This window comes from Xenopus laevis, chromosome 7L (genome assembly GCF_017654675.1).
Source record: "Xenopus laevis strain J_2021 chromosome 7L, Xenopus_laevis_v10.1, whole genome shotgun sequence".
NCBI lineage: Eukaryota > Metazoa > Chordata > Amphibia > Anura > Pipidae > Xenopus > Xenopus laevis.
This window is the reverse complement of record NC_054383.1, coordinates 27710152-27730687: the sequence shown is the minus strand read 5'-3', so window position 1 is coordinate 27730687 and position 20536 is coordinate 27710152. Positions and strand designations below refer to the sequence as shown.

At 37.6% G+C, this 20536-nt stretch overlaps 1 protein-coding gene across 4 annotated transcripts in view; it reads left to right on the top strand.

Moving 5' to 3' along the window:
- Nucleotides 1–20536, top strand: part of prom1.L (prominin 1 L homeolog) — a 65699-nt gene that overhangs the window by 28801 nt on the left and 16362 nt on the right. For 3 of the 4 annotated variants that reach the window (XM_018224233.2, NM_001170450.1, XM_018224232.2), the window contains 13 exon segments: nucleotides 2338–2543; nucleotides 3682–3802; nucleotides 5294–5357; nucleotides 6683–6772; nucleotides 10073–10266; nucleotides 11634–11708; nucleotides 12611–12674; nucleotides 13829–13988; nucleotides 15717–15869; nucleotides 16496–16619; nucleotides 17353–17432; nucleotides 19343–19427; nucleotides 20271–20417. In XM_018224233.2, the coding sequence (XP_018079722.1) occupies nucleotides 2338–2543; nucleotides 3682–3802; nucleotides 5294–5357; nucleotides 6683–6772; nucleotides 10073–10266; nucleotides 11634–11708; nucleotides 12611–12674; nucleotides 13829–13988; nucleotides 15717–15869; nucleotides 16496–16619; nucleotides 17353–17432; nucleotides 19343–19427; nucleotides 20271–20417 (1563 nt within the window). 4 annotated transcript variants of the gene reach the window in all.

Here is a 20536-nt window from a genome sequence, read left to right as displayed (position 1 = left end):
CATTTACCACCCCCCATAGTTTTCAGGTTAACAGTTTTTACACTGCTAATATAATGAATTTGAAAGAGCAGCACCTCCCCCCTTCTATTTAATTCTGACATTTGTATAGCCATCAAATCATGAATTTACTGAGAATTGTTTCCTGTTGTTTCTCTGCTCTGTACAATGGTGCACCTCTATTTGGATATGTTTGTTGTATGCCCATGCTGATGCACTTATGCGCCAGCAGAGAAGTCTCTGATTAGACCTCCTTCTGCCTTATATGCATGCGCATTGACAGGACTGGAATCTACATTTTGGTCTTCTTGAGGAAAACACAAGTGTACCATTAGCCTTATGGTTTAAAAGTATTCTGAATCTATAAGGAGAAAAAGAAACAAAAGTGTTTCATATGCCCATGGTATTTTCCTATGTACTGATTTCAATATCAATGCCTCACAAGGAAACTTCAGGCGACTTCGGAAAAAGCGAAGAGACGCTTATGGCATCCCACTGGTAATTCTTATTCTTGCCAGTGGCAAGGCATTTCTTCTGCAGTAGCGAAGATATATCTCAGGCGACTAAATCTCCCCGTGTGCCACCACCCTAAATCTCGATAGGTTTTTGTCATAGATAAACGAAACCACAGGTACATTGGAGTACTCACCCTCCTTAATTATGAACACAGAAGAAAATCAGTAGCTAAGATGGCTGCAGGAGCCACCAAATTCTTAAAAATGATTTCCTTCTCCCGTAATAGTAAAACAGTACAGTACAGTACAAAACCAGCTTCCATTATTGTTAAACTTAAGCTGGCCATAGACGCAAAGATCCGATCGTACGAATCGTATTACGATCGAATTTTTCCATCTCCCGACCTGCCACTAACCATTCCGATCAAATAAAGTAGAAAAGAACAGATCAGCCGATGTTCTGCCCCTGACAGCAATCGTACGAAAGTTATGTCCGACCAAAGCTAGTGACAGTCTCCCACTGAAAATCGTATGATCGGCAATACACGCAGAGATATTACCCGCAGCCGACAGACATTTTCTAACCTGTCCGATCGACCAAACGGCCGATCTCTGCCGGACGAAAAATGTCTGGACTCTCCACACACGGTCCGAAAATCGTACGAATCCTCAATTCGTACGATCAGATCTTTGCGTCCATGCCCAGCTTTAAGGTATGACGATCCAAATTCTGGAAAGATCCCAGGTCCTGAGCATTCTGCTCCAGAGGCACTACAGGGCACAATTAAGCTAAAGAGAGTACTTGGTTTGCTAAGGCTTAAATGAAAAAGATGGGGTTAGAGACTGTTTAAAATATATAACATATCGTGTTATATATTATATACTGTGATCTTCCACCCACTTATTTGTTATAAACAGACTGGATGAGCATGACAGTTGGATGTTTTCTCCTTTAAATATTGCTGAAATTAAAGACACTCTCCTTTTTTTATGACTTTTTGGTTAACTTTGTAGTGCAGACACTATCACAGGTTTTATGAATATTCCATTGCAACCAAAACCCAGGAAGTAACCATTCAAGCAAAAAAAAACAGGAAAATGGAAATTTGCATTTCTGTAACCCAATTTACAGTACGAGGATGTTGTGGTACAGCCGTGCAATTGATAGATTAACATTTTTTCATATCAAACTATTTCTTCATAGTTGTATTTAATGGCTAAGCTGGTGGATTCAAGTAGACTGTATTATGGAGCAAAACCAAATAAGTGGACTAGCTCTAAACAAGTTCTATGAAAAAAATCATTATTCAGTTTTAAAATTCATATATGCTTTCTTTACCATACCTTTAAGTCTACGAAAAAAATCTGGGCTGGGTTTGCTTCCAATAAGGATTAATTATATCTTAGGTGGGTTTAAGTACAAGGTACTATTTTAATTTTACAGAGAAAAAGGGTATCATTTCTAAGAATTTTAATCATTTGATTACAATGGAGTTTATGGGAGATGGCCATCCTGTAATTCAGAGCTTTCTGGATGATGGGTTTCTAAATAACAGATCCCTTAGGGTTTTTCCCAAATGCCAAAACTCTAAAACTTTGAGTTTTTTTTTTTTACAATGAAATCCAAATTTTTAGTGGAAAAAACAACTAACAATTTTTGAGATTTATTGAACCCCGAGGATGGAATAAGTTCACATCCGAAAATCTGGTATCTCAGACCTACAGAGATTGTCGATAAGTCAATGGGAGTGGTCCCTATCCTTTTTGGAAGTTTCTGTGGTCTGCTCTGGAATTAGCCCCAAAATCTGACTATTTCAGACTTTTCGGGAAATCGATTAATATGGATATTTATGAATACTGATACTGTTTTTTTTATTATTTTTAGGCCCTGAACTATGAAATCGGATTCCTGGTAGCTTTGGCTTTTGGACTCCTGTTCTTTGTACTGATGCCGTTGACAGGATTTTGCTTTTGCTGCTGCCGATGCTGTGGGAACTGTGGTGGGAAGATGCATCAGAAACAGACTAAGAAAATGTCCTGCAAGCGCAGATTTATTTACTTTTTCCTACTTTGCATAACACTCATCATGTTGTAAGTAAGCATTTGGTAACGGATTGGCAGTGCCACATTTGCTTAATGGATATTTTTTATATAATTTTTGCATATCAAATATTCTGTGCAGAACTGGCATTCGTGGGGTTGCCAGTGACCCCCTGAAACCAAGCATAAAAAAACAAATCAAGGCTTACTACCACTTTTTCTCTGCAGACAACAGTGGTTTATTTGCAGCCATGATATATGGATGTAAAAAAATTAACTGGGATACAGATTTATTGTCTGGTTTTAATGCAGTGAGGCGGCGAACTAGTAAATTGTTTTTTGCTCCCATTTTCTGCGCTTGAGTCAGAATGCATGCACAAACACAACTGTTATTTATGAGATCAGAAAGGATTGTGGATCCATCACAGAGGGTGGTAGTTTTCCCTACTGATATTATGAATAAAATACCACCCATTTTGATGAAATTACGCCATTGCGGTGGAAAGGGGTAGATGAAGAGTGCCTTTGGCTCTGGAATATGATGTCAACATGGGATTGGTGGGTTATAAGTAGGGATGGCCGTGGAAATTTTGACGCCCATAGACTTTAATGGGCATTGGCGACATTTTGCCGGCGCCGAAATTTTTACGAAACGGGTCAAATTTGCCCAAGCCTAGTTATAAGTCCACTGCTTTTGAGCTGGCAAACAATGTCCTTAGATGATGAACACTTGAAATATAACTATGAAAATATCAAAAGTCATGACAACAACTGTGTTGTTTGTTTCAAACTTTGAAATGTAATAAGGAATTTGTGCAAAGATTAAATATGAAGTACAGGTATAGAATCCCTTATCCGGAAACCCGATATCCAGAAAGCTCCGAATTAAGGAATGGCTGTCTCCCATAGACTCCATTTTATCCAAAAAATTCAAATTTTTAAAAATGATTTCCTTTTTCTCTGTAAAAATAAAACAGTATCTTGTACTTGATCCAAACTAAGATATAATGAATCCTTATTGGAAGCAAACCCAGCCTATTGGGTTTATTTAATGTTTACATGAATTTCTAGTAGACTTAAGGCATGAAGACCCAAATTATGGAAAGATCCATTATCCGGAAAACCCCAGGTCCCGAGCATTCTGGATAACAGGTCCCATACCTGTATAACCTTAGTTTTGTCTTTTCAGGGCTGGAAATATCTGCATGTTTTACAGCAACAGTAAAGTAAGCAGTGGCGTAAAGGATGGCATCAGTTCATATAATAATACTATGGAAAACTTAAAAACCTACGTCAATTCAGTGCCAAAGGTATCGTTCTTCTGCTGTTTACTTATATTTCCCAGCATTTCTGCCACTCACATAGATAAACATTGTTGGCTGCAGCAAGCCCTTCCCTTTTCTGCTCTCATTTCTTTTTCATCTTTAAAGGGGTTGTTCACCTTCCAAACACTTTTTTCAATTTAGTTGTTTTTAGATTGTTCCCTAGAAATAATGACTTTTTCCAATTACTTTCCATTATTTATTTTTTAAGTTTTTTCCAAAATCCAAGTTTAAAGTTGAATGTTCCTGTCTCTGGTGTTTGAGTCTGACAGCTCAGTAATCCAGGTGCAGATTCTGAACTGTTACAATTTTGCAACATTTAGTTGATACATTTCTCAGCAGCATCTCTGGAGTATTAGCAACAATTGTATCAATTCTAACAGCTGCCTGTAATGAAACCCAGAGATTCTGCTCAGCAGGGACAAAGATAAGAAATGTATCAACTAAATGTATCAATTTAGAACAGTTTACAGGATCGGCGACCCCCCTCCCAGAGCTGCTTCAGAAGGAGAGAAATGACACTTTATACTTCAATATTAGAAAAACCGTGACACATAGAAAATAGAAAGTTATTGGAAAAAGTTGTTATTTCTGGTGATCTATCTGATAACAACTAGTTGTTTGAAGGTGAACAACCCCTTTAACCTTGGCAATGCTAAAACATGCAGTTAGAAGAACCAGAAAGCGCTAGCATGATTGTAATGTAAAGTACCATTATGCCAATAACATAGATCCTGTTTCTTCTTGATATGTGCTGTGCTTTGCGTTTACTGGCTACATGCCATGCAGCTTTCAAAGGGGATTATTTACTAAAATCCCAATTTATCTCATTGTCCCAATAAAAAAGCTGGACCAAACTCCCATGGCCAATTTTGCCTTATTTTTTAATAAAGTAACTCGATTTAATCGGATCGGTTAAAAACTCGAAAAAAATCTAGCGAAACCCCAAATTGTACATTTCTTCGGGCTTTTCTCCCAAAAAGCTTTTTGTGTATTTTCCTGAAAAAGTCGGATTTTTGGGCTAAACCCACCGAAGTCCACGATAATTTCAATTTCAGATAGGTGCCTTTCCCATTAACTTATACACTACCTCAACAGGTCTGAGTTGGCAGATTTTCAGATTCTGGCTTTTTTTTTTTTACCTTCAAAAATTAGTTTTGCCCCAAAAAGCCTGACCAGAAAATTTTTAGGTTTTATAAATAACCCCAAAGTGTTGAACTAGCAACTAGTTGGTTTGACAAACTCTTAATAATTTACAATGAGAACGGCATATGTAATTTGTTCTTTAGTTTGTAGCATACTTTATTGTGTTGTGTATTTGTCACGTACAAACCCCAGCTTCTGATGAAAGGTCAACAAAGTAAAACATTGGGTTAAATGCAATTTAAAGGAAAACTCGTCATATTAGAGTTAGCTTAATCTTACATTGTTTGAACAGCGTTTCCAAATGCAAATTTATTTCCTTTTTGTTTTTTGTAGGAAGTTGACTTAATAATTGGCCAAAGTGATTTAGTTATACAGAATGCTAATGACAGCATTACAGGTAAGTGTAGTATAACTGGGTAGGAAACCCCGTCTAAAAAACGTGACCCCCATAACTTTGGCTGTATATTTTGGGGGGGGGGGCGCATTTGCTTGACTATAATCCATTCAATAGCAAAATGATTTTGGATTGGATGTTGAACACTTGAAACTGGGCAAATGTTTTTAGTTCTTCAATGAAATAATGAAGATATTGTAGTCTTGGTGGTGAAATTCTTATCACAAGCAGATATCTGCCAGCCACCCCCCCTTCCCCCCAAATATGAATGCCATGACATTGACTGCAAGTTAAATCACCATGGGTAAATTATACTACTTTAGAAATTGTATGAAAATTCCTTGGAGGGTATTTTTACGCAGTTTGAATGACTTTTATCTGTGTCATTGCCCTAACAACTAAAATAACAGATTTTTTTTAAAGTGATAGTCACAAAGGGGGTGGCAATGTGTTAATAATAGTGAATATAATCAGTAATCTTAGTCCTTGGCCGCCCTCATATCCGTTAAAGTGCACTGGGCCAAGGAACATGAGCACCACTCCGCTGTAATGTCACTGCTGCAGGCCTCCTCTGCCTTGCTCTAAAAAAGTGCATGTGGAATAGAATAAAAATCATACCTGTAAAGTTCTAATTGTATTCTACTGTGCATGTGTGATGTCCTGGACACTGGAGAATCACTGTTGCATTGGTAATTCATAGTGTTGTGCTCCTGGACTATTACCATGGACCGGTGCACTCTTTAGTAGACAATTTTACATTTTTTAAGCTCTTAATTAAAATCAATATTACTCTATTTGACCCACCTATCAGGGCTTCACTGTATAGGTAAAGCGGCACTACCTCAATCGTGAAGACACGCGCTGCCCCTGAGTCAAAAACCATACCCATCCGTGTCGGCGACACGGATGGAAAGGGTTTTGATTCCTGCGAGTGCGGCTTCTACGTGGGATATATATATATATATATATATATATATATATATATATATATATATATATATATATATATATATATATATATATATATATATATATATATATATATATATAAATATAAAAACTTCCGCACACATAGGTCTTGATAAGTATATATAGACACACACACACAGACACACACACACAGACACACACACAGACACACAGACACACAGACACACAGACACACAGACACACAGACACACAGACACACAGACACACAGACACACACACACCTACCTGCATTACTGGATTGTTTTGTAAGTAGTGCTATAGAATAAGCATTATTTCTATGGTCTGCATGCTGTCTTTCTTGGTTCACCTAATGCTATTGTCCTCTTTACTTCCTGCAGCTATTGACTCTATACTTGGTGGGTCAATTAAATCTGAAATTGAGAAGGTGGCCAATTCAACACTTGATTCAATTGTGAACACCGTAAATGGTAAGAATATTATATCTGGGTCACTTTGTTCTTTCTACACAATAGCAGGTCTATCCTAGGCTAGGTGGAAGTATTAGTAGCCATTATTAGTAAGTACAGGAATTCTAAATCGCCAACATATTCTGTATATAGGATAGAATAGCTCTGAAATCTTATAGGGAAAAAAATAACAGTAAGTGGAAAATAAATGAGTGAATTGCATTACTTTCACACACGTTGCTACAAAATCAGGGGACATTTGGTAAGGCAAAATGCTATTCTAAACATGACTTTTTATAACTGCATCACCAGGGTGTGTTTAAAATGCTTCTGTGATTCTCTGCATTCCCCAATCTGGGAGGGAAAACCGTAGAGGACGACCTTCAAACAGCACAGATTTACACTGTGATTTGCCTTATCATGTGCTCTACCGACACTTTGTATAATGCTGTTTAGTAAATAGGGCTCATTTATGAGCAATGCTAAGCACAGAAATTGGTGCTTATTAAAACGCTATAGGAGCACTGAACCTTATACCTGCCTTGTAAATACAATAATTCAAATTTTTAAAAATGATTTCCTTTTTCTCTGTAATAATAAAACACTACCTTGTAATTGATCCAAGCTAAGGGACTGTAAAATTATTCCTTATTGGAGGCAAAACAATTCTGTTGGGGTTAATTAATATTTAATTAACCCATGCAGATCCAAATTATGGAAAGACACCTTATCCAGAAAACCCGAGGTCCCGAGCATTCTGGATAACACTTCCTATACCTGTATTGCACCTCTTGTCTTGTAGGTGTAAATTGTGCCTCTGGCTTCACCTACCCCCTAAAACCATATCTCAGAGTTAAAGCTCAATGGCAGTTTGACATCCCCCGACCATACGCAAAAAAAAAAAAACGTCATTGGGATACCCCTATTGTAGATTATAAGCAGGATATATGCATTCCAAAGTTCTTCTAGCTTTATAGAAACACACTAAATACCAGCATTGGTGACTCCATGAAACAGGTTACATTTCCACATGATAGTGTCTTGGTTATTTTACATCCCCTGATTTTAAGTTTCCCCTCATTTTACATAGTTGTTTTGTGATCCCACCTATATATTATGCATAATACATTTCACTGATTTTACATTTTCCTGGATTTTACACCATTTTGTTCTGGTCCCCGTAAATGAAGGTTCTACTGTAAGAACAAACCTTTGTTTTCCCATAATTCTCAACAGAGACTGATTTACTAGGCCTTATGAAAAGCCTGAGGCTCAGACAATATATATCCCCCCTTTCTAAATGATCTCTCTCTTTTCCCTGTTTTTCCTATTTTCATCCTTCCTTCCCTATAAAAGGTGGATGTTTGGATGGTTTTTGTTATATTAAAAAGTACAAAAAAATGGTAGGTTTAAACAGTCATGGAAAAAAGAAATGCACAGGATAATTTTTTTTTATTTTGTGTAGCGATATTTGGTCTGGCCAAACAGTTCGTTCCTTGTATGATGGACACATGTGCTGTACCTGAGCTCAGTATGTGGTTAGCTTTGACTAGGCAAACACACGCAATTACAGGCATCCAGTTGGGGCCAGGATGAGGGCTCTGTGCTGCGGCTACAAGTTATTATTTACATAATGTCCAATTATTTGAATAAAAAAAGTTTTACTGTCATAAGGTGTGGGTTCTTATGAGCTTTACACTAATACAAAGTATTCACTGTTTTTGTTATCCCATTTCCGATAATTTTGCAGCTGTTTAAACAAGGGCTATCCCCAGCCTCTACGAAACTTCTGTAACAAACATAAGGCAAATGTCATATGAGGAGAAGAAAATGCTAAATCTGCTTCAATCCCAAGTGTGATCTGTGCAACCTGACAGGAATGACATCCGCCTGACAAAGCTTATGGAGGCTTGAGTTCTGTGTGAGCATCGGCAAGCAGATGCCATTGCTGTCAGCGTGCAAACAGACCATGGGATGGATCAGAGCAGGAAAAAAAAGAGCAGGAAAAAAAAAGATTAGGGAAGTCTCTCTTTGTGGTTGCACTCAATGCTCCCTATTTCTTAAAGGGATACTGTTATAGGAAGTTTTTCAAAACACATCGGTTAATAGTGCTGCTCCAGCAGAATTCTGCACTGAAATTCAATACTCAAAAGAGCAAACAGATTTTTTTTACATTTAATTTTTAAATCTGACATGGGGCTAGACATATTGTCAGTTTCCTAGCTGCCCCCAGTCATGTGACTTGTGCTCTGATAAACTTCAGTCACTATTTACTGCTTTACTGCAAGTTGGAGTGATATCACCCACTCCCCCCCCCCCAGCAGCCTAACAACAGAACAATGGGAAGGTAACCAGATAGCAGCTCCCTAACACAAGATAGTGCCTGCTGGTAGATCTAAGAACAGCACTCAATAGTAAAATCCAGGTCCCACTGCGACACCTTCAGTTACATTGAGTAGGAGAAACAACAGCCTGCCAGAAAGCAGTTTTCTGCTGGCTCTTTCTGAAAGCACATGACCAGGCAAATGACCTAAGATGGCGCCTACACACCAATATTACAACTAAATAATATACACTTGCTGGTTCAGGAATGAAATTTTATATGGTAGAGTGAATTACTGTATTTGCAGTGTAAACAGTGTAACTAATAAAAACGACACCATAAAAATCATGACAGAATCCCTTTAAGAGTTAATTCTGATCCATATGTTCCAGGAAACAAAAAAAGGACAATGTAAGGGTGCAGTCTTTTTGGTATCACCTTACATGTACTCCTTTTCATTTGATATAAGGCTGCATACCAGAAGGTGTTGCTCGGGCTCATATCTGAATTCTTTGAAATCAACTTTGGTAACAGGAAAAGCCTTAAAAAAATATACTCAGTGAATTGTAAAAATGCCAAACCATTACAAGAACAGAGATTAAAATAGGACACAAATTGCAATTGGGAAAATCTTGAAGTCATAAGGCGCACCTCACTATAAAAGCAAATATTTATTCAGTTACAACAGCTAGTTTTGTAGGATGGAAATGAGTATTTACCGTAATAGCTACTGCAGATACTTAGTACATATTGATTAATTACCGTGAGAAAACTTCCTTGTACAAGTATTCTGTGTTACTTGTGAAACGTGTGTGTGCTCTGCAACCTACATCCGAAAGGCAAGGGGAAGATTTCGGGAGATTTGTTGCCTGTGGTATCTGTGTGTAATCACTCCTTTCTGAAAATTGTCTAAGCACTTGATATTAAAGAACAAGAAAACCATTGCAGTTGCCTTTATGCCAAATATATTGTTGTTTTGTTTTTCATACCTTTCTCAGCCGTGAATGACACTGCTAAGCTCCTGGTGGCTACTAATGATTCATTTAACGCCTTGCTAGCTGAACAGGAGATCATACGGGGAAATCTGAGCGATGTGCAAACTAAAATCAACAACACCTTAAACAAATGTGGAGCCAAATGCAGCTCAGCTAAGAGCTCAGTGGACGGCCTAACCTTTGATGTTAACTACAAGGTAACACAGGATTTTAAGGACATGAAAACATTTTGCAAATATAAAATGCTCTCCCCTTTGAACATAACAGGATGTTTTTTGTCCATATAGTGCAATACAGGTATGGTATCCAGAAACCCATTATCCAGAAAGCTCCTAATTACAGGAAGGCCATCTCCCATAGAGTCCAATATAATCAAATAATTTTAGATTTTTTTTAAACAATATTTCCTTTTTCTCTGTAATAATACAACAGTTCTTTGAACTTGATCCTAGCTAAGATATAATTAATCCTTATTGAAGGCAAAGAAAATCCTATTAAAAAGCCCAGGTACCGCGCATTCTGTATAACAGGTCCCATACCTGTATATTTGATAGGGATGCACCGAATCCAGTATTCGGTTCAGGATTCGGCATTTTTCAGCAGAATCCTTCTGCCCGGCTAAATCAAATACTAATTTGCATGTGCAAATTAGGGGCTGGGAGGGAAATCAGGTGACTTTTTGTCACAAAACAAGGAAGTAAAAATGTTTCCCCCTTCCCACCCGTAATTTGCATATGCAAATTAGGATTCGGATTAGGTTTGGTATTCGCCTGAATCTTTCGCAAAGGATTCGGGGGGTTCGGCTAAATCCAAAATAGTGGATTCGGTGCATCCCTAAAATTTAAGCTGACCAACTATGTTAAAGCCGTTCCCTGGTCTGGCCAGTCCTACACTCACTTACCTAATGTAATGATGATGCATAATGACTTTTTTCGAGTGATTTCAGAAACCATTTCAAATACACTATATTTATAAACTACATGTGCCAGCTGTCCAGGCGTATTCGTTAAAAAAAAAAAAAAAAGATTTGCTCTGTTTAGGGATGCACTGAATCCATTTTTTGGGATTCGGCCAAACCCCTGAATCCTTTGTGAAAGATTCGGCCAAATACTGAATCAAATTCAAACCCTAATTTGCATATGCAAGGTGTGCATGGCTAAAAAAAATGTCTTCCTTGTTTTGTGACAAAAAGTCAGATGATTTTAAGAATTTGGATTCGGTTTGGCCAGGCAGGACGGCAGAATCCTGGCAGAATACTGTACCGAATCCTGCTGAAAAAGACAGAATCCTGGCTGAAAACCATACCGAATCCTGGATTCGGTGCATCCCTAGTTCTGTTGTATCAGCTTCTACGTATGAAAATGCATATTCTGGAGTTGTGTGTTTTACAAGTGCAATGCAGTGCTCCCTATAGTAATGTTATTTTGGTGAATTCATGTGGCGTTGGAATTTCATAATAAAGCAACAAGTATTTAACTGATAACTTTGGCCAGATTAACCATACGTCTATCCCAATCAATTTTTGAGAGAGAGAGGTCTGTCTCATTGTATCATCTATTTCCAGATTCCAGATTTCAGTGATCATTTGAAACGCTTGAATGATTTTTTGGGCTCTGGAATTGACTCTACATTACAGAAGGTTTGTATCACTTAAATTTGTAAATTTTGATTATTTCTCATGTTTCAGAACCAGATTATGTTGTTGTACAAAAAAAGCCATACAATTTCTTTTGAGGGCCCATGGGTTTCCAGTTGGACAGCTATGCTAAATATTGGCCAAGCTTTGTTGCTTGTGAACAAGTATAATACAAAAAAAAACAGTATGTTCAGTTGTTATGTTTGAAGCTGTGCAAGGTCAACTTCCTGCTATAAACCCAATGTTGCCATTATATTGTAATGCACAGCTTGACATTTCCTTGAGAACACCATTCATAAATGGTTTCACTTAAAGGAGAACTAAACCCTAAAACTGAATATGGCCAAAAATGCAATATTTTAAGTACTAAACTTATTGCACCAGCCTAAAGATTTCAGCTTTTCAATAGCAGCAAAAATCCAGAACTTCAAACTTGTCACAGGGGGTCACCATCTTGGAAAGTGTCTGCGACACTCACATGCTCAGTGGGCTCTGAGCAGCTGCAGCATGGCACTCGCGGCTCTTCGTTTTCTGAAGTTGCGACTAGTCGCCGGGTGACTAAATCTCCCCAAATCTCACAGTGTGACCTTACCGTTAGATTAATTCAAATGTACATAATCACACCAGTTCCTTTGAAAATCAAAGTGTGATTTAATTAAAACATTTACAGTGATCTATACCCTCTGGGTTTTCCAGTTATTGCTGAACTTCAGTTTCCGATCAGACACTGGTGACTGAGCTTGTATACAGCAGGATAACTAGTGGTTACTGATAATAGTGCCAGTACATTTGGCTCTTATGTTATTCCATTGTTATGAAATAATGGACTGAATACCCAACATTTTGTATGTTATAATGCAGAAATACTTTTAACGTTCACATTGTTATTTTATTGCTCGTTTTAGGCCCGCAAAGCAATAAACGACATCCCTCAAACTGTGAAGAACGAAACTAAAGATACAATTCAAGGTGAGTTGTTAAAATGCAGATGCATTATCTTGCTACAAGGGGAAACATTTTGGGGTAAATTTATCAAAGAGTGAAGTTCCGTCACTAGAGTGAAATTCCGCAGCTCTCCATTCATTTTTATGGGATTTTGAAAGGCGTATTTATCAATGGGTGAAAGTGAAATACACCTTTAAAAACCCCATAGAAACTAATGGGAAGTGGCGGAATTTCACTATTAACTTCACTCTTTGATAAATATACCCCTTCGTATTTTTCCTTTGGATTCTTCTTTAAATGTATTCTCACTTATTTTATGGTCTAATGGAGAAAAGGTTGTTATGTGACATTACATATTTTCTCATATTTCTTACTTGCATTATTTGGTGTAGATCATAATAGAACATCATAGTCTTTTTGACAGTTCTGTTGTGTTCTGTGCTTTTGCTGGGAAATGCAATATGGCTGCATATTCAGTTTCGATTCAGGGACTGCATCACTTATGGCATTGGGAGTCAAGTGGGGCTGCTTTGCTCGTGCAGGGACGTTGTTCTACTCTCTGCACTAGCAGAGCTGAATTTCCATTTTAAAAAAAATGGAAATTTGGCTCTTAAAGTTACCAAAGGCAGCTTTTTGCTACAATTTATATCTGCCCAGTTCGAAAATCCTGTTGGAAGAGGACCTCATCAAAACACTGATGAAGTCCTCTCCTAACAGTTCTTCCTAGGCCCATGACCTCACTGGTTTATTCCCCTTATCAGTTTATTTTACCCAAAAATTTTCTGTGTGGGAAAAAACCCAGCAAAAATCGGGGGGGGGGGGGGAAACGAATCGTATGGATTTTTCGTTTTTTTCCACCCAAAAACCACAAAATCCTCTGATTATTGCACGAAACCAGCGCAGGTAAAGATATCTTCGGGACTTCTCCCATTGATTTATATGCAACCTCGGCAGTTACGATTTTTTTTCCTTCCTCTGGGTATAAAATTCGTGGTTTTTTTTCCACAAAAAATTCAGATTTTGTACTGTAGTAAAAAAAAAAAAAAAAAGAAGTAGCTGCTACTCGTAGCTCTGTATGTCTTCACCCTAAATGCCATTTCCTTACCTGCTTTGATGCAAACTGTCCTATTAAAAAGTACCCGCAGCACAAGCATTTTATTGCATGTTTTTCCCTGCAGGTGTACAAGATGAACTGGGAAAGATTAAAAGCAAAATTAATGACACAAAGAATGCTATTCCTATTACCAGTACAGTAAATAACATCAAGAGTAACTTGAATTCTCTATCTACACAAGTTAACCAGTACATTCCTTGGGTTGAGCAGTATGACTACTACAGGTGGGTTCTCATTTCGAGTTAAAAAGCTGTGCCTCCAGTATATGTCTATGCCGATAATTAGACAAAACAAACTTAGAAATCTCCACAGGGGGGTGAAATTAAATTGTTTTCCCTTTAAAAGCAATCACCATTTATTTGTACCCTAAATTTACTGTGCTACTAAACCAGCTTTAATCTAATCTTTTAGAATCCTGGTCACAATCACACTATAGGGCCACATTTGCAAGTGCATATTGCAAAATCATGCTCATTTTTCAAACTCTTACACTGTTAACAAATACTGGCTCCTATACATGCTATACACAGTTTGCACTAATGCACCTTATTTGCCTTTGAAGCCATAATGGATTTGCCTAGTACATCCCCAGGAGTATAAGTGGCTTGCATATTTTTACATCCCAGGTGCATGACTTTACATTTATCATCATTGAATCTCATCTGCCACTTAGCTGGCCATATTGTCAGTTTGTCAAGATCCTGCAGCAAGGATGTCACATTCTGGATGGAATTAATTGGCCTGCATAGTTTTGTTTCATTTGCAAACACTGATACATTACTTACAATACCCTCCCCGAAGTCATTAATGAACAAGTTTAAATAAAAGTGGACTCAATACAGAACCCTGAGGGACCCCACTATGAACATTGCTCCAAGTAGAGTATGTACCATTAACAACCACCGTCTGTACCCAATCCTGTAGCCAGTTTCCTATACATGTGCCATTGACTTCATTAAGCCCAACAGACCTTAGTTTAGAAAGCAGTCGTTTGTGGGGCACTGTATCAAATGCTTTGGCAAAATCCAAATAGATCTACAGCTCCCCCGCTGTCCACCTATGCTTCATAAAGTCACAGAGCCGGGCCAACGCTAGGCGCCCTAGGCAACCTGGCCAGCCATGGCGCCAGCTGAGTGGGTGTTTGATTGCGCATGCTCAAAACTGTGCTCCAGCGCTCATACGTGAAACTGCGCTCCAGCGCGAAACATCGTGCAAGCATGTGCAGGAGCACATTTACACAAAAAGTAACAGTGCCAGTGGGGGAGAAAGGGACCAGACATGGGGTAGGCGACAGAGCAGGTACGTGCCTGGCACCCCCCAGCTTTGCACCCTAGGCACGTGCCTACTCTGCCTACCCCTAGTTCCGGCCCTGTAAAGCCATGCTGATTGCTGCTTTTAATGCCCTTCACAAGGAGAAAATTTTGAATGTCATCCCTTTACAAGCCTTCAAATAATCTGCCCACCACGGATGTCAAACTCACTGGCCTATAATTGCCAGGCTGAGATCGTAATCCCTTTTTAAATATAGGAATTACATCAGCTTTTCTCCAGTCCATAGGTACCTTACCAGATGAAAGCAAGTCTGAGAAAATCAGAAATAGAGGCCGGTCTAAAACTGAACTGAGCTGTCTTAGAACCCGAGGGTGTATTCCAACTGGCCTTGTGTAAGGTGTAGATATAACTATGCTTCCTGGCATGTGTACAGTTATTTCAGGGATTACTAATATATGTCTGGAAAGAGTGCCATAACTTGGACATAATTTGAAGAACCCAGTAATTGTTATTTTAGAGATGGATTTAGAAATTATTTAAACTAACTAGGTTTTGCCAGCCTTTGTACATCTCTCTTCTGTCTTCCCTAATAATAATATTGCCATCAAACATTCCTTCTAACATCCAAGCTGGTACAGTATTGGTCAAATGGCAATCATGATCGGTGGTCTTTCTTTTAGGTGGATTGTTGGAATCATTCTTTGCTGTATCATCCTTCTTATAATTGTGTGCATTTTGTTTGGACTGGCTCTTGGCCCACTTGGCCTCAAAGGAAAGGAAGACCCAACGAAGCGCAACTGTGCATCCAACTCTGGAGGGAACTTCTTTATGGCGTAAGTTTTTTTTAAAAAAATTGAGCAGTATTTATAAAAAGTGAGTGGAACTACATAGGAGCAGAATAGGAGAGAAAGGAAAAAAGAATCCTGGTTGTAAAAACAGCCCTTATTAGGTAGAATTAGAGGCCATACATATGTATGTATATATAAACTAACTGAAAAGAGAGACTTTTATTTTGATTATGTAGACAAAACACATTTTAGTAAGGAATTTGTGCCTGTGACATCTTGATAATGATTGTGCTTTGTCACTCTGGGCTTCAATGGGACATACAATATTTCACTAAGGCGAACAGAGCAGTTCTAGAATATATTTAATCCTAAATATCCAGGGGGATGTGTTTTTAGTGTGTATCACTGTAGCCTCAATGTTTAAACAACCAGCTTTCCAGCCCAAAAAGGTGTAAAGTCATTTTATAAAGTGATGCTTTTTCAAATAAGTGATAAATATGCATATAATGGGCACACAATATTTTCTAGTGGAATAAAATTAGCTTGGATTTTTTCTCTTTTTTTTTACTTGGGAAACTCCTATGTTTCCACCACTAGGTGGCATAATCTAAGTAAAACATGTTTGAAAATGTCTTTCCATGGGTGTAACTTCTACTTATCTTATATTACAGGAGTGTGGGATTCAGCTTTATTTTCTCATGGCTTCTTATCCTGATAGTGGCAATATTGTTTCTAGCTGGTGGAAATAGCTACACTTTAGTCTGTAAACCTTGGGCCAATCAGCAGTTGTTCCAGGTAATTTTTTGTATGACACTTTATCATTAAGAAAAATAAAATCCTTTACTTTAGAAATTAGGTGTATTCTGCACCAGTGGAGAAGAGCCCGTACAGTCTGTCACTTGCAGTTAATAGGCAGATTCTGCCATAAATTGAGGGCAAAATGTATCTGGTATTTATCATTAAGTACTCGGGCATCAAATCCACAATTTTTAATTCAGCCAAATACCAAATCTTCCAAAAGATTTAGACAAATAAAAACTGCTTCTGCATGTTCAGTTTTTAGAAAAATGTATTTCTATTATCTGTGAAAAAAATTAACTTTCATTTATCTAGAGCTTTAAAGTCACTTGATATTCAAGCGTTTGCATTCAGTCTAACTGAATCCTGCATCCCTACTAATAAGGGACTTGCTCATTATGTGCATGTGTGTGCCCTGACATGACCACCCACACCAGGAGCTCCCTCCCGGTGCCAGCAGCCTATTGGGGCAATTTTTTTTAAAGTATTGTTCCCCCAACTGGAGTGTGTCTATTAGCCTGCACCTCAGGTGGGCTAAACAATTTCAGAAGACAGGTGCCCTTTAAACTTACCTAATATTAACATCAGAACAAACTTTTCATTAGACGTTAAAAGACTTCTTGTACTCACCAAAGCAACTTTTTTACTTTGCTATTTAATTAATGACTGAGAATGGGATGGTTGGTGTTTAACAGAATTTCCTTTTTTTTTTTACTATTTATTTCAATAGTATCTTGATTCCCAAACGATTCCAGAACTTAACATCTCCAGATATATTGAACGTAATGTGAATATATCTACACTTTACAGGTATGTAGCATTGTGTTATCTGTTATTACTTCAATTTGATTACCGTATAATTATAGTGACAAACTAAACAATGAACTAGCCTAGAAAGGGAGAACACCTTATATTTTGGGCTTTTGTACCAGCCCAAGGCTATCGGAGCCCTGTAGTTTTAAAGATCTGTGCCTCTGAAGGTACTCTCCAGTAGCTCAACTTCTTTCCTTTTAATACATATCACATTGACTGGGCTGCTGTCAGTTACCTGACCTTAGGAGCCAACTTATATATTATAAATAAAATAATAATGTACCCCCTTTAGTAAAATATGAGGTTATTAGATATTACCTTGGAGTTCTATGAGCCGTATAAAAGCACTCTGCCTTCAGCAAATAATATTTTTATAATACACAAGAGCCATAAATATCCTGTAAACTATATCCTTATAAATTATGCTTAGCTATGTCATCAGTTATAATCGGTGCTCAGTGATGTAATTTCTGACACGACTCACTGCAACTTGTGTATTATAATAAGTAATGTACCCCATGTCATAAAATATAGGGTATTGAAAAGTCACTGCGGAGTTCCATGACCTGTAAAACAATACTTGTAAATTTCCCTAGATTTTTCACTTTGCATACCAGTGTTCAGTGAAATAAGAAAAGAGAAAAAAATGGGCAGGGGAAGAAATCATGATGAAAGTCAGTGTATAGAGCACAAGATATACACCCATTCAGAACCAAGATAGTGGACCTGTCACCCAGACATAAAACTGTATAATAAAAGTCCTTTTCAAATTAAGCATGAAACTTCTATTTTTTATTAAAGCGTTCATAGCTGTAGTAAGCTCATTTAAAAATCTCAGCTGTCAATCAAATATTGTCTGCCCCTCCTCTATGCCTTAGGCATAGAGGCGGGGCAGACAATTACTTCCACTTTCCATTCAGCACTTCCTACATGTCACTGCTCTCCCCACATTCCCCCCATTCTCTTCACTGTTTAATTGTGTAGCCAGTGCATAGAAATGGACATCGTGTCCCCCGTTCTGGTGCACAAACAAGATTTTGAGCTAATGCAAGGCTTGTCTTAATGACAGTGTCCACAAAATGGCTCCTGCCTGCTTGCTATAATTGTGAATTCCCAGACTGAAGGAAACAGGATTCAACTATTTTATATTGTGTAATTAAAGTTAATTTTGCTTGACTAATGTGATAAAAATAGGATTTTAAATATTTTTTGTTGTGACTGGAAAAAATAAGTGTATGTATAACCTGAAAAAAATTGGAAGCATGTGTAGTAAGGGAAGTCGGATAAAAAAAAAAATGAGATTAAATGATTAAGGGGCCGATTCACTAAATTCGAGTGAAGGATTCGAAGTTAAAAAACTTTGAATTTCGAAGTATTTTTTGGGCTACTTCGACCATCGAATGGGCTACTTCGACCTTCGAGTACGACTTCGAATCGAAGGATTCGAACTAAAAATCGTTCGACAATAGACCATTCGATAGTCGAAGTACTGTCTCTTTAAAAAAATCTTCGACCCCCTAGTTCGGCAGCTAAAAGCTACCGAAGTCAATGTTAGCCTATGGGGAAGGTCCCCATAGGCTTTCCTAAGTTTTTTTGATCGAAGGATATTCCTTCGATCGTTGGATTAAAATCCTTCGAATCGTTCGATTCGAAGGATTTAATTGTTCGATCGAAGGAATAATCCTTCGATCGTACGATCGCAGAATTTGCGCTAAATCCTTCGACTTCGATATTCGAAGTCGAAGGATTTCAATTCCTAGTCGAATATCGAGGGTTAATTAACCCTCGATATTCGACCCTTGATGAATCGGCCCCTAAATGTTCTCTCAAAAATGTGTAATATCTAGTTTCACAAACGTACCTTGAGAGTGTTGCTCCATTACTATGTTACTTTCTTTGTTTCACAGAGACTGTCAGAGGGACAATTCTTTGTGGACCACTTTAAACTTTGATCAAACGATCGATCTCAACAAAAACCTGAACATCACCCAGGTTGGTAACTGTGTTATATCATTTAAGGCAGGAGTGTTTACTTTTAGTGATGATGTCCCATTATGATCTATATATCTAAAATATTGTTTGCATTCTGTTCCATGGAAATATTACTTAAATATTGATTTAAGGGAAGTTGTATATTGCTGTATTTAACAACAACTATTATGTGACCTTAACATAATACAAATCTGAATGAAAAGAATGAAACAGGAGGGTGATTTAGACAAGCTGGTTGTTGACAGTGCCTTGAGCTCTTCTGATCACCAGCTAAAGGTCTACTGGTAGATCTGGTCTACCTTTTAAGCACCCCTGATTTAAAGGAACAGTAACACCAGAAAATGTAAGTGTTTTAAAGTAATGAAAATATCATGCACTGTTGCCCTGCACTGGTAAAACTGATGTTTCATTCAGAAACACTACTATAGTTTATATAAACAAGCTGCTGTGGAGCAATGGCGGAAATTGAAAAACGGCTATATGGCACAGGATAACTAATGGATAACAGATAACACCATTAGACAGACAGAGCTTATTTGCTATCTGCTGTGTAACCTGAGCCTTTTCTCATTTGAATGGCTGCCCCCATGGCTACACAGCACCTTATTTATATAAACAATAGTAGTGTTTCTTAAGCAAACACACCAGTTTTACCAGTGCAGGGCAACACTGCATTATATTTTTATTACTTTAAAACAGTTTTATTTTTTGACATTACTGTTCCTTTAAGGAAATATTTAATTAAGATTTTTTGTTTTTTTTTAAATTCTTGTTACCAGTTAATGATAAGCAGAAAGCAGGCAGAATATCTTATGATGCTTCATTTATTTCTCTTCTTTTCAGTATACAGATGAAGTACAGAAAAAAATTGACAACACCAACATCACCATAAAAAACATTAACTTCCTAACTACTAACCAGAAGGAACAAATAAAAAATGTGTCCACTTCAGGAATCAACACGCTTAACTTTACTGATTTTAATTCCTCGGTAAAAAAAACTGACTTTAAATAAAAATCTTAATATCGTATACCCATCATATGAATGTAATTGTTGTTGATAATAATAAAAATAATAATAATAATAATGGAATTATGCATATGATTGCA